This window comes from Sycon ciliatum, chromosome 2 (assembly GCF_964019385.1).
Source record: "Sycon ciliatum chromosome 2, ocSycCili1.1, whole genome shotgun sequence".
NCBI classification, from domain to species: domain Eukaryota; kingdom Metazoa; phylum Porifera; class Calcarea; order Leucosolenida; family Sycettidae; genus Sycon; species Sycon ciliatum.
The window spans coordinates 26,354,916-26,378,414 of record NC_088644.1 but is presented as its reverse complement, the minus strand read 5'-3'; the positions used below and the strand labels follow the sequence as shown (position 1 = coordinate 26,378,414).

The following is a 23,499-nucleotide window of genomic DNA, read 5'->3' as shown; positions in this document are numbered from 1 at the left end:
GCAACGGTGTTGGCTGAGCTTTCAGTGACCGCAGACTTACCACAGAATGTGAAACTTGCACGGGCAACAAATGAAAGAGACTCTGAAAAAGGGTTTGCTTCGATATTGAACATATCAAAGTAGGATAGGTAATCAGAACATTGCGTGCAATACACAACAGCAACATAGCAGTCGTATACATGTTAGTTGCAATAGATCCTACAGCAATAAGACAGAGGGAACGACAAGGAATTAATCGGACTATCGATGGGAATGAAATAAATGGGCAGTTTACAAAATTAATGTGCTCGTACAAATACCAAGGGGGCGTGTGAGTATCGACAAAAGAAGAAGATGAATGCACACATATTCCACATGACACACACCGGCGAAATTATAGAGGTAGAGAGAGAGAGGCAGAGCATACAACACCGTGATTAAACGGAGTATTCTGCTATGCAGGATGCGGTACACCGAGGGGGTCAAAAACAAACAAAAAAAATTCGCTGTGTATTCACTGCTCTCAACGCACATACACACTGACAGCACCACACAGGGCAAATGGCTGTGTGAAAGGCAACACAAATTTCCTGTGCGGAAGCTAGTAATTGCATAGATATCACAAGTGGTGTTAGCATCTACACACAAGGCCGATGTGTCATACAAGACACAGCTTAAATTTCAACGCATTCAAAAACTTTACATCTGGCAAAGGGAATATTTTACAGCAGCCCTATAGCTGAGCACATACAGCGAAGGGTAGATGAAAGCAGGCAGCCTGAGGATCACACGCCTATGAGTCAATCGAGCTTGACAATGCTGTAGATCTTCCGCACGAAGAACAAGCAAGCAAAGAACCCAACAGAGCCTGCAGGGACCGACAGACATGTACAGAGATGGAACACCAAAAGCAAGGAGAACATTATTCATCGCAATTTCAGCCTCAGACTTGTACTTCGCGGAAATGTCTAATTAAGGAAATTTGCCCCACCCATCCCAGCTCTTTTCTCTCTGTGTCCGAAACACAACATTGACAAACCAAATAAGAACAAAACAAAAGATAACAACACCTACAACTCCACCACCAGCACCACTATCACCACCACTATCACCACCATTATCAATTTATCACCACTACCATCACCACCACGAAAAGTCGAAAACACATTAGCTACCGTGGCGGCATCACCAGGACTCGAATCTTTGGTTAGAGTATTGCTTGCGAATAGCAAGGTCCGCGGTTTGACTGATGATTTTCTTCGTTTTTAGCTGGCTTTGAAGTTTTGAGGAGAAAAGAGGAGCAGCCACGTGGCCTAACATGACCAATCACCTTCAGAGACGCTTACTTCATCTCGGGGAGGGGGATTGGGGCAGGAAACAGACAGCTTCCCTTGCGCAAACTTAACGGTGCAGGCCAAACAATGCAGTGTTGTGGGGTGTGAGGTAGATATGCTATTGACAAACGTTACCTGTGAAAGTGAAGAAGAGCGTGGCCATGATGAGACTGTAGCCAAAGAACAGCATGCTATTAGCAAGGCCGCTCATCTCCATCTTGTAGTGGTAGTAGTACAGCGAATACATGAAGAAGTAGATGGCCGTGCAGCCGCTGGTCAGGAACGAACGCCACCACCAATGATAGTCCTGTGCCAAAGAAAGATAGTAAAGCAGTGAGGCGGAGAATAAGGTTGCATCACAGCCTAACAGAACTAGAAGCTAAGAATTTGTTCTTCTATGTTTTCTTCGTTATATGCTGGGTGATGTTATCGTATCAGCAAAAAACAGCGCCCTCTCTTGAATGGACTTTGAACAAAGCAGTGGTAGCGTTACTGCAGTAGAACCCCCACTGCATGAGGCTAGTCAGACTGCCACCATCATCAAGAAGCACAAGTTTACACAAAAGAAACTTTCAAAATTTTAAAACTCAAAAGTTTTAAGAGGTGTCTGAGAAACAATAGACGGTACCTCCGAGCATAGATGGAAGTAGCAGAGAAGAATGGTCGTCTCAGCACAGGTAATGACCAGGATGATGAAGACCAGCAGAAGGAACCCAAACATGTAGTATGTCTGGTGAGACCTGTAGAAGCAGCAGCAGCAACCACGCACACACACACCATGTACCACACACACACACACACACACACGCACGCACACAGAGTAAAGTATAGCATCATCATGCGAAGGACTGGTACAGATTCTCTGGGTACACGTTATGGCATTAGCAAGCCAAATGGGCATGAAAGATTGACACCACAAAAAATTCCACAGGCCCCCCCCCCCCCCCCCAGTGATGGCACACTATTGGATATGTACATGATTGTACTGTTAATAGAAGAAACCTATACTTTGCTACTCAATACATTAAATTTTCTTCGGCATTCTAAGACACATGTACTGAAACAGCAGCCATACTTGCAGCCCTCGGCCAACGGCACAGCAATGATCAATGATCTATAGTTACCACATGATCAGAAGGACTAAAATGCCTTTTACTGGCACAGCTGCTATGGAGTATGATGAGAAGACTATTAAACAGCTTGAAGCTTGAACGTACCAGATGCTGTTGAGGATGAAGAACAGCTGGATGAAGATGCAGCCGAACGGAAGGATACCGCCCATGAGAACGCCGAAGAAGGGTCGGACGTACAGAACCTGGTCAGGGATTTGACGCGGGATCTGGTTAGTACGCACGGGATGCTCGAGAGCCGGCTTACGGAAACCAATGAATGCACCGACCAGGGTCAGCGGTGTAGTGACTCCAAACCTAAATACATCAATTCAATCACGCAACGGCAGAACAAATAGATTCAGAGGACAGCTGGGCGAGAATACACTTGAGCACATGCACACCACTGCATCACTGGTGACTGCCCAATATCCCTGGACTGAGCACAGAATGCTGGCAATACTCAGCCAAATGACTGGACATGCAACGTGATCGGTATAACTGGACCCAAGACGACCTAGATCCAACTATGAACCCGTCTTCCAAACAAGTTCTACTGATGCTCACACTCACCATAAGAGAAGAACGACCAGCAGAGTGCCGAAAGGCACAGCCGCAGAAGACTGCTTGTACCACAGGATTAGGTTGAGACTCAGGAAAATGGCGAAGATAAAGCCTGGCACCAGGAAGGATGTCATCAGAACATTGGACTTCCACTTCTCCCCTCCAAACATCTTGTATACCCTGGCCGACACAAAGCCAGCAGCTGAGCCCAGGAGGACATAGAATACCTACAGCACAGGGAAAGAAAAGAGAGAGAGAGAGAGAGAGAGAGAGAGAGAGAGAGAGAGAGAGAGAGACAAAAGGGGAGGGAGGGAGAGTGAGGATAATTAAAATTTTAATTAAAAATGCATAGTTCCTCCACAACTGTACAATTAAAATGTACTGCTGGAAAAGCTGGCCAGGTACACGATTTGATCAGGCTGATGTGACATTAGACACCTCGAGTAGCCTGCATGCATGCAGTGCAAGGGTTAGTCGAAAAGGGCGCTACCCTTGTTTCGAAATGCGTTACGTTTAGAAAGAAAAAATGCGAACTTATGAGATGCTCCTATATTAAAGTGATGCATAGATTCAAGGATAGTAAAGAAAAGTAGTCCGTGCGAGCAGTGAGCTAGGACTAAAGTAAGCACAGCTATGCACAGGCATTGGTGATGGTAACTCCTGCCCAGCAGTTAGCAGCACAGTCCTGAACTTACCAGCACAAAAGTCATCAGAGCACCACGGTTTGATGGTGAAAGGAAGCCAAAACTGGCAAAGACCAGGGCCAGAAGACTCATGATGGTCACCTGGATACCGTTGCCAAGCAGCACTGAAAGCAACATGCCAAAGCGGGGTGGTCGGAACACATCACCGTGGACAAGCTTCCACCCAAACTCTTCTTGTGGGTCCTCCTGTACAACAGCAGCAAAAACAACGCACAGGCTGGTGGTGGTGTTGGTGGCAAGTAGACAAGTATCATGCACGGACAACAAAGATAATAAGTGAACTACATGTACATGTACATGCATTCTCCACCAAAGTGAAAGAAGGCCAACGACATCGAATAGGATAAATGGAGAGAGAGAGAGAGAGAGAGAGAGAGAGAGAGAGAGAGAGAGGACATGAGTGCGGTGAGGTTCAGTCCAGGGTTGCGCCCCCTCCAATGTACATGATGTACATTGTATCAATCAGTCAATCACTCATGTGCATGCGTGCATGATATGCCCAGACAGATTCTGCCGGCAATTCTTTCGGCAAAATATCAAAGTATTGAGAAAAATATGGGAATGCCGCCAAAATCGGAGCAAAATATCGAGATTTTGGGTAAAATTGATGCCTGATCCTTGGATTTCCTTGTTTTCTTACCCACTCAGCACGCTACATCGCACAAGGCAAAATCATTTCACTGAAAATATCACTGGGATTCACTGTGGATCACCATGATTTCGGAAGAACCCGGACACATCACACACGTGACAATGACATAATATTATGTGTGAAAACCCGTGTTGAGAAACCGACCGGGAGATTTTTATGAAACCTTGTACGGGAAGTGGGTAAAATACCCGTTTTCCGAAGCAAAACGGAGTAGAATATCAAGTTTCTAGATTGTAGTGCAAGGCTCAGCAAGATATCGAGGCGAGCGGAGCAGAATCTTATCTGTAGCCATCTCCGGGTGCCCTTTCTGAGCAGCAGTACTACAGTTCCTTGAGATAACACCAGACAGCTTACAGCAGACTCCTGGTTGTAGCGGACCAAGTCACGGTGAATGGTTCGCACAAGAATCATTGCAACCATACCAGACAGGAACAGGATGATCACGATCGAGTTGACAATGCTGCACAGAGTCACAAACCATCACACAGGGCATTTAGAGCAAAGCAACGTGAATACATTGAAAAGCTGCACAGATAGTCTGTGCAGATTCGAGGCAGCTTGGCTGGGTTAGAAAAAACGTACGCAGAACATACAAAGTCACAGGAAGGACACAGAGATGAAGGGCGAGAGAGGCACCGGCAACAAGAACACAGCCAACATTGTGCAGAGTACAGCAGGTGCAACCTCACCTGAACCACTGAATGGAGGAATGATGGAAAGACGCCAGGATATAGTCCCACCGAGAAGCCCATCTAACATCAGGGTTTCTCTGCAGAGCAGTAGGAATGACAGAAAAAGCAAACAAAAATGAACCAAAAACAGAGTTATATCCTGCAGCACGATCCCACCCGTAGTCTAAATATGTAAGGCTTACTTGTGAGCTCACCATGTACAAGTACCAGGCATGACAATGATTTGCTTGTTACAAGGTGGAGGACCTGCAAGGAACAGACCGGTTTCTGCAGCCAGGAGCAATGTTCCTTACAGTGCGTCCTCTGCCTTGTAACAAAGCTCCCCCATTGTCATAATACATGTAGTCTACATGTACACGTGTTGTGGTCAGTTTGACACACTCATGCCGACCTACACGATGCACGTGTATTCACATACAGTCTACTTAACGACAAAACATATTGCGATCGGTTCAGCCAGTAACTCGGAGCGCTCCGCTGACGAGTAACAAGATCGAAACAACTAGCTGTCCGGAGATTGAGTAAAGTCTACATGTATGCAACCATAGCACAAGAGGGTGACTGCCCGGTCTCCACTGGCCATCTGGAAAAAAGGTGATTCTGGAAGAAAAGTATTTGGCAGTACTGTATGCGTTGTCCAGCATGGCACTCACCTCAAACTTGACTGAGTAGGTGTACTTGATGACCTGCTTGTCAGGAGCAGTCTTGCCGGAGACGATTCTCATTGGTTTCGTGTCTGCCTTGCATGCTACAGAGGCAGCGTCATCGGGATGGTGAATACTGCGCGGTTGCAGCTTGACGGCGACAAGGCGATGCACGTTATCATTAGTAGTAGGGTTGTGGTACGTAATGGTCAGGTCAACGTGATTGAACACATACACTGCTCCCCTCTCCGCCATGTTGGTGTAAGCAACGCAAGCATCTTGCGGCTCGCCCTTGTCGTTGGCAAAGCAGCCGATCGGAAAGCCGGTGGCACAGTACGGCTTTTTTTGTCCTTTCACTTCGTAGCACCACGTGACGGGCATGTTGTCTGCAATCCTAAGAGCACACACACATATAATACACAGATGTGCAGTGTTTAGGAGGATAGGTGATGGACAGATTAAATTGCACTGAGTAACACAGCATTCATCGCAGCTTTTTCGGATCAAAACCAGTGGACTCGGCGTCCAAAAGACTACAACATATGGGCCAATCGCGGTCATCCGTGCTTTTATAAGAACAAAATGGCGCTTCTAGTGACATTTTGCATACAAATCCCCATCTAGTAGGGCGCAGTCACCCAGTTTCGGTGGAAGTGCGCGAGTTCGATTGGGAATAAAGGAGGAAGGGAGCGTCTCAGCTTCCTCGGACCAAGACCATTCGACTCAGCACCCCGAAGACTACAACTGGTGAACATTTGATTTTAGGCTTAACTTCCCCATTAAATTTGGGAAGACATGCCACCTGTGTATGGACCACAAGCATGGCAGAGGTGTGGCTTCCCATCCAGCTGATAATGCTGACACAGTTTGGCCAATTGTTACCAATCAGTAGATTTTGCATTGTGCAATAAACTTACTTTGCGACGCTCATCGTATTTATATAAATACACTCATGTATTCATGTATGCATGTGTGAATTAACACAGGACGAGATAACTCGTCCTGAAACAACCACCCTGAATGGCCAAGGACGAGATAACTCGTCCCGCACACGGGGCATAGAAACGAGCATAGACCACTGTACAAACACCTATAACTTCGGTATCCCTACTTCAAATTCATCCAATGACGACTCATTGGAAAGCTATTGAACACAGCTTTCCAACGGTGTATTATTTGATATAGCGCAAAGTAAAAATACTCGAGCGCCGAAGCTTGAAGTTCGGGAAACGGGTGAATGTCAAATTTCAAGTGTGTGACTGTGACACACTGCATGCAAAAGTTGACAAGGTGTTTGATTACGGGGATTTCCCCCGGGGAACAGCGCATGCGTGACATACACCAAACTGAGGGCTAGAACAGCCTGATTCTGCTGGCGTTTGAATCGTTGCTGTACGTTGAGTACGAGCTGCAAATCGAAAGAAATTGTCGCTGAGTGTAGAATAGCACTACAAAGGCGCATTGGAGCAGCTTTCGAAGTGTTTGTAGGCCGTTCTCCTGCACCTACAGAACACTGAGCCTCATGGATCGACAGGGGAGATCCTCAGGTTTCTAGAGAGCCTAAGATGAGGAAAATCTGTTACTGGTGAGTGAAATGGCGATATTTTGTGCCCAGAGGGAATAGTGCGTGTAGTGCCAGCGCGCGTGCCGGCCAACTGTGTAGTAAGTGCTCTGGCACTGAAAGGGTTAAGCCCCACTATACACAAATGCAATGCACGTACACTTTTTTTTTTGGATGGCTTTTTATTTTTTTCGCCTCCCTCATTGATTTCATCGAATATAAAGGTGACGCGAAACATAGAAAAAAAACGGTGTGGCCTAGAATGTGCCTGCGCCTGCGCCAGCTGAATGAACAAATGTCCACCGAGCAGCTCGCCTGCAAGGTTCACATTAATTGTATTACAGCACGTAGGAACTGTACTATGTGTGATAGTACATGTACATAGTTAGTGAAAAGACTTCGGACAACCGAAGATACTGTCAGAATCGCAAGAAACCAAGCTACAGGTCAGACCTTGCTATACCGTAATCTCTGGGATATGGCAAGTTGTACGTTATAGTGAGGTTTATGTTTTAGTTAGTTGGGCACACCGTATGCAATATGTATGTCAAAATGGTGCTCTTCGGTTACTGGTTACAACAGTTACTGCTGCTAATAATCCACTCTGATCAACTCAGGAAGTGTGTCTATGCTCTTGTGAGTCTACTGCATACGTTGACTGCAGGAGCAATGGCATACAGTCCGATCAACGATAGTATGGACATGTACATTGTACACTGCACATGTAACCAAGTCCAAACGGCTGTAGTGTTGGAAGAACACATGAATATGCGTGCAAAGTGCAAGCAAGTAACGCAATGCAGCCGGGAGCGGAAATTTCAAGAAAAGAAAGTGATGTGGACCAGAAAGACACTCAACTGCATGACTTTAACCAACACCTACAGTCAAATGGGTACTCACTACTCAGAGCGAGTCAGAGTGAGGGCAAGCCCTTGCTGCTGGGCTATGCATCTGCTGCTCCCTTGGTATAACCAGGCATGGTGATGGCCTGGCACGAGCAAAGCTTCCTAAGCTGGTTGTGTGTTTCTCACCACAATTGTATAGCCGGTGGTAACGCGGAAGTGCGGACATTCTTATTTTTTACCAATGCATTGTATCACTTCTTGAATGGAGATATGTCCCTCTAGCCGGCGGCCTGGTTTGCACTAACAAATGAATGAGATGTCTGCCGAGAAGCCCAGTACCATAACACACATGACTATCATAAGGCACAACAGCACATGGTGAACTTACCAGTGGTGTTCGTAGTTCTTCAAAATCTTGGAAACGAGGAAAGCCAGCTTCTTCATTTGACCTGCATCTTTCTTAGCGTACTCCTTGCGGCAGAGCAGCTTGCAAGCAATTGGCTCCAGCATAGACAGCTGAAGGGTGAAAACACAATTTTTTTAAAGAAAGAAAATTGGAGAATACATCCAGCAGAGACACTTGAACATTCTCACATGCTCCTAAAATGTTGCCCACACTCCACTACTGCTGCTGTTGCCGCCGCCGCAGCAGCAGCAACAGAGAGAGAGGGGGGGGGGGGGAAGCTAACAACTAGAAGGTATTCGTACCCTATACCATAGTTTCGTCAGCCCTGAAGAATGACTTACATTGTAAACGGATCCGGCAATACGCTCTCCAAACAACACCTGTAACAACAAATAAGAACAAGGAAACAATTTCCAAGTTAACAGTGGTTAATGGAACACAAAACCCCGTGCAGCAACAATCAGCCTGCAAAGTAGAACAAGAATAAAACATGCCAAACAATGTCATTCCCCCCAAACTGACGAACAAAACTATTGCATCTTTACAAGAGTTGCATACCGGTGAAAGTTGTGCACGCTACAAAGATGCCAGCTATTCTTAAAAGCTCAATAGTGGGCCAACTGGTGGTGAATTTGAGAGCAGAGCAATCTCCATGCATGCGAAATAGGCATACCACTAAACCACTGGCAGGTGCAGGCGGTGTAAGGGGTATTCACTGAACCATCACCGCTCACCATACATCACTGTACACAACGTACCTGTCCAAGGTTCTCGGATGGACGGTCACTCTTTGCCTCGCAGAAATCAAATCTGGCAAAGGAAACAGTCGGGAAATTACACCAAGAATACATAGACACCAACATGTACAAGCTGAGGTCTACAGTGCATGCACAGATGTAATGGGAACTGGTGGATACAGCTATTGTCACCGGGGCTTGATGGTAAACAAAGTTTGCCATGCGTGACATCGAGGCACATCGCAGCTGCCCCACGAAAGAAAACAGACAGACGCATGCATGATGCGGATTACAACACTTACTTCTCATAGTCATACGGGAGAATGGATTCTGTCGAATCTAACCGATTGACGAATACTTTAATATCAGTCTGCAGATAAAGGCAACGTTTACAATACATGTTAATTACAGTTCTTTGCAGACAAAAGCCTGTTTCATCAATTTATTACCTTCAATATAGATTGATGGCAATAAACAGAATCAACTGAAGCGACATGTTACGAAGGTTTTATTGAGATGTAAAGTGGTGATGGATAAAGAAATAACTGTGATGGAAATGTAATGTGAAGAACAATACAGGTGGAATCCTGATAATTCGAATATGGCTTAATTCGAACATACCGCTTATTTAGAAGTTTTTCCGGGACCGATTTCTATCAATACGATTCCCACATAAAATTTTCTGATAATTCGAACCTCGAACTGGACATGTTCGGTTAATTAGAAGTCCCACGAATTCCACTTACATAGAAAATGTGTGGGATTTGTGCTGATAATTCGAAGTTAGCAAAGTGTAATTCGAAGCTCACTCTACACTGTACTGGTCAGTTCAGTTTGCATGAACAGGCTGTGCTGGTCAGTTCAGTATCCGTGAAATCTGTGTCTAAGGTCCATAGCACAACTCTGCATGATCATGAGAGCATTTTGACATACATAATTATTGTGTTGTGGGTTCATGTTTGGATAATTATAATGTCCGGATAATTAGAAGTTTTTTCCTGGCATTTTGAGGTTCGAATTATCAGGATTCCACCTGTAATAGGAACGATGAAAAATATAAAAATGCATCGAACTAGCTTTCACACAACACTCAACAAGTTCGATGCATTTTTTTATTTTTCATCGTTCCTATTATTGACAAATTGTTCTTCACATTACATTTCCACCACAGTAATTTCTTTGTCCAACACCACTTTAAATCTCAATAAAACCTTCGTAACATGTCGCTTCAGCTGATTCTATTTATTGCCATCTTAAACCTGTTGTCACCTCGCCGCCTGTTCAAATATAGATTGATAAAAACCTTATTCACGGAACATATAAAGCGAGTGCTCGGACATCTTATCAACGATCACTGGCGAAACCACATGGGGCATGTTGGCATTGTGGCCAGCAAGAGCCTTCAGATTAATATTCCCCACATACGCTGGATTGACATGACCAAGAACAAAAGGGATTTCCCTAATGCCGGACCCCTACAGATAAGAAATGGTCGATGGTACACACAAGGTCGCGGTAGACAGTTTCTTTGTGTCTCAGGCCGAAGAAGATCATGCCAACAGCACTGTTGACTAGGGATGAAACGACTGACCCAAATTCCTTATCGACTGTTTATCGACTGGCATTGCCCTCGCACATGAGCACAATCACAATATATTTACGCATCCATACATGCACATGCATGGTCGCACACCCATGCACAAGCAAACAGAAGCACGATATGAGCACACTGTAGGTTTCAATGTTAAAATGGACCCATGCAAAATGTGCCAGTTTTGCACCGTTCTTGGACTCAGCTGTGCGTTAAAGCAAAATGGATTTACGTGTCAAGTGTACTTCACAATACATGGCCTGAACTCCAGGTCAAGTACATGAACTACATGTACTTTCTGGGCATTTACGATGTACTTTTTAACAGATGTGCGAGTTGATAAGGGTTTTCCTTCTATTGACTCAACCCTATCGACTGGCCAGTCGACTTATCTTTGTGGCTACGTAATGCAGGCAGCGAGCCGCGCCAGACCCCATATGCAGAGTTGCGTACTCTTGGGGTTATGTACTCTTGACAAAATTCATACAACAAAGTGTATGAGTCGTGTATATGGGAACCCACTCTATGTGTATCGCATAACGGTCAGAGCTTCAAACTGGACACAACCAATTGGATATATTTTTTTACAATATGTACTGGCATAATCATAATGTTTGTCTTCCAAATATTCATTAGTTGGGGGGTGAAAGGGAAAAATTCTTCCAGGTACACTGTAAACGAAAAGAATCCTCATAATAATTACGTCACTTCAGCAAACTACTAGTAAAAGAAGGGCAGATGCAGCCAAATCCATTTGACAGAAACGGTTCAGAGAATTACTAGTACATGTACATGTACAATAACTATACTTATCGTACGCAGGTAGCTAAGAACTTACTTGACAGGGTGGATTGCTCACAGCGCCTTTCTTGCAGTAAGAGACTGGGGCTAATCCAGGTAGATAGAATGCATGGCTAATGCTAATACAAACTGCAACGAGCAGTGTCAACAGTGACTTCTCCATCGGATGTCTTAGTTCTACACCTCTTAAATACTAGTACCGCAGTCCTTCCGACAAAATTCACACTGCCACTGGACACAGAGCCCTAGATCATGGCCACCAACACACAAAAAATAAATCTTGTGACAGACCAAGCGAAATATCCTGCGGAAGGCCTCAAGCCACCACACAAATCAGCTACTTGTTCAACGATGGAATCCAAGAAACTGGCTCACTCCTCAACGAGCTAAGATCAAGCACTGCAAGTAAAGAAATGAGTGACCACCGTTATCAAGAAGATTTTGGCTCAAAACTAAACAACACGTAAAGCTAATCAGGACTTGTCTTGACTTTAGCTTTGTCAAAGTAGTTTGTGTTCGACTTTCTATTTTTTTTGTAGCCAGATCACCGGCATCGCAAGTGAACAGAACAGGCTACAGTCTGATCTCAGTGCAAGTGATCGTGAGTGTAGTGCAGTGCATGTGTGTTCTGCGCATGTGATGAGTGATCATTTCAACGACTTCCACGTTGCAGGCACGCTTCGTTGTAACGCGTTAACGCTGCGTTCACTCACTCACACACGCGTACACGTAGATCTACGTAGCCCCGTAGCCATGGTAGCTAGCTAGCTCCATGGCCGGCATGGGCATGGCTCTACACTTTTTTTTTTTCTTTTTTTTTCTACACTGCACGCTATACACTGTCTATATCTAGACTACAGGATCACTTTTTTGTAGTGAGTAGTGTAGGCTATACATGTATCACTATCAGAGTCGTACGCATACGATCGAGTGACCTGACCTGATGATGGACCGCCGCGCGCCGGATCCGCGGACGTCATCAGCGTCCGGACCTCCCCGCTCCGCGTGCCCGGTACCCGCGCCTAGCGCCTACAGGAAAGGCGCGCGCTAAGGCTACAGGAAAGCCATGGTCCAAGTGCGCCATTTCCACATCCTTGTCTTTGGATTTTCGCGCCATGTGGACTGTTACCTTGACGATACTATGAGTAGCGTCAGTGTCGCGTGCCCCAGCGCAAAAAAACAGTGTGTGTGAAAGCTTTCCTCATCACGACATCAGTACATGCATGACTAACTATCTTGTGCGCTTGCACTGACTGTTGTGAGTGTTGTCTCACAATGTCTGTTGACTGTTGAGTGTTGTAGCTCTGGCTTCACCATGTTCACAGCCACCGCAGTCTACACAGTCACAGGTTGGTTGCTCTGGCGTGGTATGTACTGTAGTCTGGTTGGTCTGGGCCTAGCCTGGGTATGCTGTAACAGGAAGTATGATGCACATGTGAAGAACAAGCTACAGCGGCAGCAAAAAATAAAACGAAATTGATCGCTGGTGATACTGATTATCTTCTCCCTCTCTCAGACATCATCTTTTATCAGCTGTAACAGTATTCATTGGACCTATTTTCCTAACACATCACTTTTAATCTCGAAGAAGCTTTTGCCTGTTTGGTCCAGTGGAGCTCTGTGCTGCTGCTGGTACGTTGACTTTGGCAATGTAAAGTCCTGAATCTTCAAGGTCATTGATATGAATTTTTTGGTGCTAGCTGCTCTGGATCCTTTCGTGCAAGCAGCACCTATGGCGGTGCTCCTGCCATCGGTAGCCAGTGATATCGATCCAAGAAGTGTTTCTGTTGCTCTCATTTCTGTTTTTGTCGTATTTTCTCGACGTTGTTGGCTCCTAGCGTATCCTGCCAGTCCAGCGACCAATGGCGCGCAATGATGTAAAAAAGCAGGATCAATCTGGCTCAGCCTCGTCTCGCTCCAACACCAAGCTAAAGGTGCTACACGTCGGTTGTTGTTGTCAGTAGTGTAGAGTACACATCTCAGTTATGTTATATCAGCTGTTGAGTACAGCTCTGTGTACCCGGGCTCTCCACACCAGGAAAAAAGGCATTTGAAAGGCCATTCCCCAATTCTGGTAGCCCCACGGTCACCCCACTGGCATGACACCCCCCACCGGCATGCCATCCCACTGTTTGTGCCACTTAGTTGATCATCAATATGAGTTAGATACAGAATCAAATATTTTCAAACAATCTGGATGGTGGTAGGGGGGGGGGGGGGGGGGGCTGTTTGACCCTCTCATGAAACTATTAATTAAACCTAATTTTTAAAATGAGCAAAGAAAGTTCTGTGCAGACTTCTTTAGTGTACAGTACTGTCCGGTGCTGAAGAACGAACAGGCTAGAATTTCACCAAGCACAGCAGTGACTCTACTGCGCAAAGACAGCTTACATAATTTTTTTACGAACAGCCTAGGCTACGAGACTGACCCCCAGTCCTTCGGCACTTGAGACTGTTTACATGAATCATTTCAACCCGGGTCAAGTTTCAGCACGCCATGAATACAGATTGACTGGCGCATTTTGATACACGACGTATTGGGCTTGGCCCGGGTTGATTTCAACCCACCCCTGGGGGGGAGGGTTGAAATCGAGAAATCATTCTACCGTACTTCTGTGTGTGTACCTGGTGCCAGATTTGAACAACACTGCACAGGCAAATTTCGCGCGAAAGTATTCACGTGACCATATACCGTAAAATTTCGTAAACAAGCCCGCCCTAAATAACGCCCATGTCCGATAATAAGCCCAGTTTTAGGCGGTGTACACTTCAAGTCCGTTTTAGCGCCCATGCCCGAAATAAGCCCAGGGCGTTAATTAAAGTGGACAAGTGGTTTACCTATCAAATCTGTAATTCATCGCTACATTCTTGGTTACGACCAAATTTCCAGCTGGGGTTTGATGTACCGCGCTCAGTGTGAATGGTGGTTCACTGAAACTAGTGGGTTGCTGATCGATTGATCTTCTGTAGAATGCGTCCGAAATAACGCCCATGCCCAAATATACTAATCAATATAGCTTTTCGGCTGTTTCCTTTTCATGTATATAATCTTCTCCTTTTACCATCCACATCTTCCCGTTTTGGCTGCCATCGGAAGCCATAAGATGTTGAATAAATAAATAAATACGCCCGGTTTTTGTTGCTCTGCAAAGTATACGCCCAGGGCTTACTAGAACGGAATTTTACGGTATACTGGGCACTAGAAGTGGATTTTTGGCGGCATATCAGTAATTAACCCGGGTCACCTGTCTTTATGTAAAGTAACATTAGTTAACTTAAACAACCATGATGGCTTCTATTTTTTTCCATCATACAGACTTTCAATCCGGGTTGAAAACTCTGATGTAAACACAGCCTGACAGTACTGTACGTGTAAAGTATAGACTATTAAAGACGAATACTACTACATTTGGAATCCTGATAATTCGAACACCAAAATGCCGGGGAAAAACTTCTAATTATTCGGACATTCTAATTATCCAAACATGTACCCACAACACATTATGTACAGTATGTCAAAATGCTCGCATTGACACGCAGAATAGCACTAGTGCACTACGCACCTTAGACACATATTTAGTGGACACCGAACTGACTGCGCATGCAAACCAAACTGATTTGCAGAAAATAAAGTGAATGGACCGATTGCCATTTGTACAGATCCATGAAATCCCGTAGAATCCCGTAGACCCGGTAGGGTGCTCATTGTGTGCTATGCATGCGCATTTGACCTTTTTAGCGTCATTATTCAATGACCAGCAATGGCTTTTCCAGCTTCTTCACTTTGGTTAGAACTATTGACTAGTTAGATCTTTGTCAGAAAAAGTTTTCGTATGAAATGCCTTCAGGCCCCATTTCTTAGTGGAAATAGCAGAAAACACAATTGGGTCCTGCACATTCAACACCCTACCGGGTCTACGGGATTCTACGGGATTTCGTGGATCTGTACAAATGGCAATCGGTCCATTTCTAATTATGGTTTGCTAACTTCGAATTATCAGCACGAATCCCACACATTTTCTACGTAAGCGGATTCCGTGGGACTTCTAATTAACCGGACATACCCAGTTCGAGGTTCTAATTACCGTAAAGTCGCGGATAAAAGCCGGGTTTGCATACAAGCACATCGCGGATAGAAGCCTGAAAATCAAACGGGTCAAATGCATATAAGCCTGTCGCGCGTAGAAGCCTGGCTTCTATGCAGGCGCGGATCGGGTAGGTCAAGAGTGCATGCGCTATGTACAGTGCATAGTAAAACTGCCGCCATACCGGTAGTCAGTGGTAGATCTACGCGTGTCGCGCGTAGAAGCCTGGCTTCTTAGTTCTATGCAAGCCTGGATCGGCCGATGTGCATACAAGCCTGGCAAAAATATCAGTGGTGCATATAAGCATGGTTTGCATACAAGCCTGGTTTGCATTGAAGCCTGATGCAGAAAGCGGCTTATGTGCTTATAAGCCCGGCTTTTATCCGCGACTTTACGGTATCAGAAATTGTTATGTGGAAATCGTACTGACAGAAATCGGTCCCGGAGGAAACTTCTAATTAAGCCATATTCAAATTATCAGGATTTCACCCGTACACGCATACCTCGGTTATCCAGATACCGAAGTTACGGGCACGTCGGTCTCCCGGGCACCCTTTGGGCGAGTTTCAGTGGAAATATTACAACTCTTTTGTCACTTTGACCACTTTGTGGTGGGTCTGATCTACTCACCTCCCACCGCTTAGGAGCTGCATCTGCGCCTTGATCCAAGAGGGTGGTGGCGTTCCTGTTGATGCGGAAAACTGGGCCTTTGGCCGAGTCTCACGCGAACCGTGATTTTTTTTGTTGTTGTCACTTTTGTGGAAATAGTGACACCATATGCCATATCTATGGCCTTTCCCCATCAAAGTGGAGGTGCGGGCACATCTACAGCAGTGTCAATGGCTTGGGGTACTGCATTAGTTTTGGGCCACATTCAGGGTCAGAAGCAGCTGCTTTTGCCGTGGATATGGTCTGTGAGCGGATACAAGTATTTTCCGGGCTGGAGAAATGTAGTGTGGCTGTCGTATGTGTAACTGTCCTTTTTGAATACCAAGGTCAGTGCTATGCTCCAGAGCCTGCAGCCCTTGTCTTGGTGGACCATTTAAAATGATTTTTGTCTTGCAAAAAACAAAACATGTACAGTAAGACCTGTGACTAACGACCGGCCCTTGGGGCCAGAGGAAGCTGTCAATAGTGGCAGGTGGTCTTTAGTTAGAGGTTTGGACTGCACAACCATAATGTGAGACCGTCCTCGCCTACCGAAGTGGTCTGTAGTAGCAGGCTGGTCGTTAGTCACGGTGGTCTGTAGTAGCAGGCTGGTCGTTAGTCACGGTGGTCTGTAGTAGCAGGCTGGTCGTTAGTCACGGTGGTCTGTAGTAGCAGGCTGGTTGTTAGTCACAGGTTTTACTGTATGTGGATTTCTAAACGTCTGATGAAGTTTCTACTTGTACGACGAGAATGACGATGTCATCGTTCTGTGCATGTTTGCTGTCTTGCTTCCATGGTCAGGCGGCCAGTACGGAGCAGCTGCGAATGGCGGAGATGATGGACGGTCCCAAAGTCGACCCTGACCGCCTTGCAGGCATGGTACGCAATGTCATGGAAGTGACGAGTGCGTCCGAGGACAAGGTAGGCCGTCGACGCACTGAATGAAATTGTTCGATTTGCTGTTGGCATGAGATTCACGATCAAGACAAAAGCAATTTTAGTACATGTGCAGTGCTTTACTTTACCCTCCACCTATAATATTTTATTTTATTATGTGCAGTGCTGTCCAATGAAATCCGATCGCGCAGGTCTAGGGCTGCGCATCGCCCGCCGCGTACTTGATGCACGCAATCGGATTTCATTGTGCAGCACTGTAGTGTATGAATGGCATGCTCAGGGGGCTTAGGAGCCGTCCGTAAGTTTCAAAGAATTTTGAAATACCGCTAAGTGTAGCTGCACAATGCCTACTGACGCACACAGCCATTGACAAGTTGATGCCACTGAAAGCAAAGACTCGCAGGGGAAGAGAGAGAGAGAGATGGATGCTCTATCCCACTCGTGTGATGATGTTCCTTGTACGGAAAGTAGTCAGGACAAGCACACAACTTGGTGGTGTGGTTTGTCAGCGTGTGCTATGTCTTGCAAGACAAAAGCACTGGTCCCTCCTGTGCCAGGACTTGTTTTTTTTCAAGCTCTCTGTGTCCTAGTATTTTGCGTGCACAGTAGCAATTTAGTGTCCTTGCCTGTTCCTGACAAAGTTGTCCCACTGATGTATGTGGCACACACCGCATAACCTTGGCACCCCTACTTGGCACACCTGTGCCGTCATTGACTGGAAGCATGCACCCGGTTTCCGTTTTGCCCGTACACTCTAATAATAAGCTGGTACAGTAAGATGCAGGTGATCATGGACCAGAAGCAAACGTTTAACAGGTTACCACATACGTGTAGGATTCTAATCAATTTTGTCCTTTGTACCTTTGTGGCATGTTTCAGGTTGCGGCTGCTCTTCATGACTGCGGCTATGACGAGGGGGTTGCTATCCATTCGTTGCTCGAGGGCGGCAGCGATGACAACGAGTGGACCAATGTTACCAGTCGTAACAAAAAGACATCGGCAGCCACCCCGGCATCATCGTTTGGCGCATCTACAACAGCCTCTGCACCAGCATTCTCCACAGATAGTAATAGTTCATCTCGTGGTCGTGCTGGTAAGCTTTGGGTAGTTACTTCATCTGGACTTGTGCATGAGCTTCACCTGATTCCTGCTACAAGGTCACACGGGTGGACAGTTTGCGAGGGTCGAGTTAGATAAAGGCACTGTGTCGTCTCATTTTGTCTTGTGCCGTGTGAAGAATCAATTGAAGCTACTGTTGTGCATCTGTGATTTTATTGATTTGATTTGTGCTGTGCTGTAAACAGCCCAGGGATATAGTTATCTGTGGATCGGCTACACACACACACACATGTGTATATCCACTGTCTCCAGTATTTGTTTCTGGTTATAGTTCTCATGCGTTTGTCTTTGATTTTTCTGTCTGTGTGTGTCTGTGTCTCCCCCCCCCCCCCCTCTCTCTCTCTCTCTCTCTCTCTCTCACACACACATACACACCCTTGCATACATGCACACATCTGTCGTGTAGGGCGTGGCAGAGCTTCTGATTCATCTGGCTTCGGTGCACCGGCTCACGGCTTCGGACCACGTGACGATCACACGAATCCACGTGGAGGTGGACGTTGGAATCGTAGCAATGGTCGTGGCGGTGGTGCCGGAGGTCGTGGTGGCAGACAACAGCAGACTCCAGCGAACCGAGGGAGACGTGCCCCAATTGCTGAAGAAGGATTTGATGTCAAGAATGATGGTGCGTTTCAGTCGTGTATTGAATAATTGAATATCACACACTGTTACAATAGACTAAAGCTCAGATGTTCAGTGTTAGCAAGTGAAATCCGACTCTTTATTCTTGCGGTTCAGCGAGATTATAGGCTTGATTGCTCTGTATGTTCTCATGTACTTGAAACCGCCGATTGGATTTCACTTTCCCCACTGTACACCAACTGCAATATCAGTATGGCTTAGCAAGAAGTGAGACATGAACCGCCTGCTTTTTTTGCTGTACGTCTTCACTCTTCTGTGAAGAACCTGTTAGTGTTACAGTTGGCCGTTGGTTTTAATGTGCCATTTTGATCTTTTTTTCGTGATACTTAAAGGGGAAGTTAAGGCAAAAATTAAAATTTCACCAGTTGTAGTCTTCGGGGTGCTGAATCGAATGGTCTTGGTCCGAGAAAGCTGAGACGCTCCCTTCCTACTTGAATCCCAATCGAACTCGCGCACTTCCACCGAAACTGGGTGACTGCGCCCTACGAGATGGGGATTTGTATGCAAAATGTCACTAAAAGCGCCATTTCGTTCTTATAAAAGCACGGATGACCGCGATTGGCCCATATGTTGTAGTCTTTTGGACGCTGAGTCGACTGGTTTTGGTCCGAAAAGGCTGCGATGCAGCGTTCCTCCTTTATTCCCAATCGAACATGGTTGAAGAAGCGGTCACGTGCTCCTGGGTGCCAAAATCACCTGGTCACCACGCCAGCAGGCGACAACTTTCACACCAAGGTTCAACTCGAGTGACAGGACTGCACCCAAAAAAGGTCAAAACAGGCTGTAAGTTGTACCCTGCAGGCACGGTGACCAGGTGACTGGTGTACGCAGGAGCACGTCACCGCTTGTTCAACCATGTTCGATTGGGAATATAGAAGGAACGCTGCATCGCAGCCTTTTCGGACCAAACCCAGTCGACTCAGCGTCCAAAAGACTACAACATATGGGCCAATCGCGGTCATCCGTGCTTTTATAAGAACGAAATGGCGCTTTTAGTGACATTTTGCATACAAATCCCCATCTCGTAGGGCGCAGTCACCCAGTTTCGGTGGAAGTGCGCGAGTTCGATTGGGATTCAAGTAGGAAGGGAGCGTCTCAGCTTTCTCGGACCAAGACCATTCGACTCAGCACCCCGAAGACTACAACTGGTGAAATTTTAATTTTTGCCTTAACTTCCCCTTTAACACGGTCTCGTTGTGAGGCAAAGAACCCTTTTCATTATCAGTGCAAGAACACAAATAGTCGTGAAAGAAACATAATACAGCAAGACAGTCGCGGGTACTCCATTTTGGGATCTAGTAGAGTACTTGAGGGTACACTACGGTGCATGAGACATCTAGATATGGGATGAATCATGAAAGGGATACTGTAATGGATAGTCTAGATCTATAAAGAGAAGGTACAAATAAGAGAAACAAGCATGCACAATGGGTACACACACACATACAAGATAACACTACAATACTATTATCCTGAAACTGTACACTGTGCTTTCAACTAGACCGTAGATGCGATTGTGGGCCGTTTTCAGTAGCATGGATTCCCATTGGAAGGCAAGAGCTAATCCTAGGACTTATTCTGCTTCTGTTAGATTCTGGCTGGCCTGCAGCGGGTAACAGCGAGGTCGACAAGCCGATCGCAGCGTCTGGAGTGTGGGGTGCAGGTGGATCTGCCCCGAGCTGGGGCGCCACTATGAACAAGTCTGCGCCGGAAGCAGTGCCGAAGGGCCTGGACGACGATCAGTCTGACCGCTGGAGCACGGACGTGAATGCCACGCCAAGGTTCAACCGCACCGCCGACCCGCCGCCGGTCGTGGGCAATTGGGCTGATGCAACAGTGTCGCCGTCGGCCAATGAAGGCTGGGGCATGAGCACTGGCGCTAAGACCAGCACCGCGCAGTGGGGAGATGACATCAGTGCCTCGCCTGTTAAGCAAACACCTGCCACTTGGCCTAGCACTCAGCCAGAGTCGAAGGAAGAGTCAGATGGCTGGCCAACTGACAGTGAGCCTGTAGCGTTGGTGTCCGACGCCGATGTGTCCGCAAAGCCCAGCACTTGGCAGTCTGCCGATGACTCCTCTCACCAGCTGCAGATCGAAAGCTGGAGAGACAACGTTGATGGGCACGCCAGTGAATGGACCACTGGTGATGTTAGTGCTGCCACCCCTACTGCTACTGCTACTGCTGTTGCCGTGCCGGCTGATGGCAATGTTGATGCTGATCATGTGCAGGTAAGTGTACTGTGCTAACTGGTTTCCCGTCTTTAAAGGAATGGTAACCGGACCAGGGAGTTGTACGACTCCTTGTTCTTGACCTGCCCGGCACGCGAACCCGTCGGATTTTTTTTTTAAATTAACCGGACTAGGTGTTTTGAAGGGTTAAGTAGTACAGTACTGTACTTGTCGGCAATATGTCTGCAGGCCTTTGTTTGCCATAGGTAGCATGTGTTGATTGTGGGCTAAGGACATCATATACCTGTACAGTGGAACCTGTATGTAGTGACCACTGCAATAGGACACCACCTGCCTGTAGATACCGTTCATCTCTGTCACTAATCCACGCTTCAACATACATGTTGACCTGCATAGAAAACCACCTGTCTAGGCTTGACTGTATCAACCTTTTTTGCTTTATATTTATTTATTTTTACGAGTTTGAATGGATCACGGCTTCCATGGCTCAAATTGTATTATGCTGTGAACCTTGGCTATGCCAAACGCCCCTGTGCAACGTCTTCTGAATAGCTTGGGGGAATAATTCGTTGTGTTCTTTCTGTGGATGCTGACCTGCTGTTTCTTCCTGCAAGGATGCGATGCTCGGCATGACTACTGTTGAGTCCAGTGAACAGTAAGTGACTGCTGGATGCTGTTCATGTCGTATTCCCCGTGAATTCCTCTGTCTTGTGGTGAGATGTACCACTCTGGGGTATGTGTTGACAACATGAGCGTGAGCACATCGCGTGCCAATACAATGTAGTCCACTTTGTGACGAGCTCGAAGTGCACCTCTCATTTCTAGTTCTAGCTGTTGGAATACTGCCTGTGCTGAGTTGCAAATTGTGTTCCAGGCGTGATTCTTCATTCATTTTTGAATCAGTGTCAATGGCTTCACATGTTGTTGTGTGGCTGCTATTTTTGTTCAGGCTGGCTGCTGCGGATGACATTGTTCCGACTGGGCTCGTTGTTGAGTTGCCCAGCACTAGCCTGGAGTCCTACCACATGACGTTTCCCGCAGGCATGCCCGAAGCTGTTCTAACGTCCATGTTCGTCAAGCGACCAGAGGTACGTGTGTCACGTTGTTTTTTTTGCTTGATGCTGATGTCACTGTGCACGTCATGGTACATGTGCATGGAAGTAGATGCGAGCCTACGTGTACTGTGAGTGCACATCCGCAAGGTTGTTCTTTTTCTCCATCTAGTCTAGGGAATGCCACATGCGAGGTGACTGAGTAGACCATCCAGTGGTCTAGCCATTTATTTTTGATCAGGGAGGTTTTCGATTACCTGGATAGCCCTGTTGTGTCCTACCCCAGGTGGGTTCTACTCGGACTCATCCAGCTCGATCACACACACACTCGAGGCCATTACAAATTTCAGTTCATCTCAAACTCCATACCCGAAAAAGACCCAGCTCCTGTGCGAGCATGCGCACTACATACATTATGGTCCATGTTCAGGACATGACAATCTCCCCCTCACTAGTTGAGGCGAAGCATCTAGAACTATGCAATAGTAAACATATCAACATGCAATCTCAAAACTCAAAACTGCCGAGACATAATATTTCATGATACACTATACACCATATTTACACCATAAATATATAATTATATACAATATCCAGCAGAGTCCAAAATATATCATTAAAACTCCACAGACTAGAATAGGTCTATATGAACTGTGTGTTCTGAACGTCAATCCTTGAAACGAACTGGTCGAACAGTAGCGCGGGTTGACCGTCGTTCAGCTTGCGGTGACGACGTCTTGCTGTAGCTGGCACGTGAAGTGCTAACCGACGCAGACTCACTAGTACCGGTTATTGCTGAGACCGGCGCGCCTAGCTCCGCTGCCGTGACACTGGCGTCGTTGTTGCTGAGTGACGGCTGTGCCTGGGCTGTTAACCCTTTGAGAGCCGACCCATACTTGAATGTGTAGAATTCTACACACTCGACTGTGAGACTTCAACTGGCCGTAACTCGGTCAAAACTAGCTCAAATTCAACGATCCAAATATCTACCTTGAAGAGAAAACTCTCAGCGTGCCGTAGAACCCATCCGCGACGCGCTGCGATCAACGGTTCTTGAGATAAATCGCTCGTAAGTTCAGCCGCGATCGCGGCACTTGAAAAGCGTGGGAGTGCAACTCGAAAGTTGAGAATTTTGAGACTTTTCCTCGCGCTGAGTTACTCAAATTTGCGTGGGTTTCACTGGTAGTATTTCCAAGGGTACACAGCGAAAAAATCGAAACTCTGCGATCAAGAAAAATGAAAATGCT

The 23,499-nt window shown here is 46.3% G+C and overlaps 2 protein-coding genes across 3 annotated transcripts in view; one reads left to right on the top strand and one right to left on the bottom strand.

Annotated features, from left to right (window-relative positions):
* Positions 1-88: 88 nt before the first annotated feature.
* Positions 89-12,165, bottom strand: LOC135809408 (transmembrane 9 superfamily member 2-like). The gene is made up of 14 exons (XM_065322753.1): positions 11,657-12,165; positions 9,530-9,597; positions 9,249-9,300; positions 8,832-8,870; positions 8,473-8,600; positions 5,688-6,072; positions 5,032-5,111; positions 4,697-4,802; positions 3,682-3,876; positions 2,996-3,213; positions 2,531-2,740; positions 1,942-2,053; positions 1,449-1,620; positions 89-847 (listed from the first exon to the last, which is right to left on the bottom strand). The coding sequence occupies exons 1-14, from the start codon at positions 11,780-11,782 to the stop codon at positions 780-782; spliced, it is 1,959 nt and encodes a 652-aa protein (XP_065178825.1). The 5' UTR covers positions 11,783-12,165; the 3' UTR covers positions 89-779.
* A 909-nt stretch (positions 12,166-13,074) lies between these two features.
* The window catches only part of LOC135809412 (AT-rich interactive domain-containing protein 1B-like), a 33,480-nt gene continuing 23,055 nt past the window's right edge, over positions 13,075-23,499 (top strand). Inside the window, exons 1-8 of one of the 2 annotated variants that reach the window (XM_065322757.1) lie at positions 13,075-13,251; positions 13,458-13,553; positions 17,154-17,273; positions 18,129-18,342; positions 18,775-18,993; positions 20,602-21,239; positions 21,815-21,855; positions 22,150-22,288. In XM_065322757.1, the coding sequence (XP_065178829.1) occupies positions 13,482-13,553; positions 17,154-17,273; positions 18,129-18,342; positions 18,775-18,993; positions 20,602-21,239; positions 21,815-21,855; positions 22,150-22,288 (1,443 nt within the window). In that variant the 5' untranslated portion in view covers positions 13,075-13,251; positions 13,458-13,481. The remainder of the gene's footprint in view (positions 13,252-13,457; positions 13,554-17,153; positions 17,274-18,128; positions 18,343-18,774; positions 18,994-20,601; positions 21,240-21,814; positions 21,856-22,149; positions 22,289-23,499) is intronic. The other variant, XM_065322756.1, reaches the window with a different exon arrangement.

Bases quoted from the DNA above. Each gene is read 5' to 3' on its own strand.
- LOC135809408 (XM_065322753.1), bottom strand. From the start codon at position 11,782: ATGGAGAAGTCACTGTTGACACTGCTCGTTGCAGTTTGTATTAGCATT. The intron at 9,301-9,529 runs GTAAGTGTTGTA...TTCCTTTGCCAG, and splicing joins CTCCCGTATGACTATGAGAA to ATTTGATTTCTGCGAGGCAA. The intron at 6,073-8,472 runs GTAAGTTCACCA...GTGTGCTCTTAG, and splicing joins AAGAACTACGAACACCACTG to GATTGCAGACAACATGCCCG.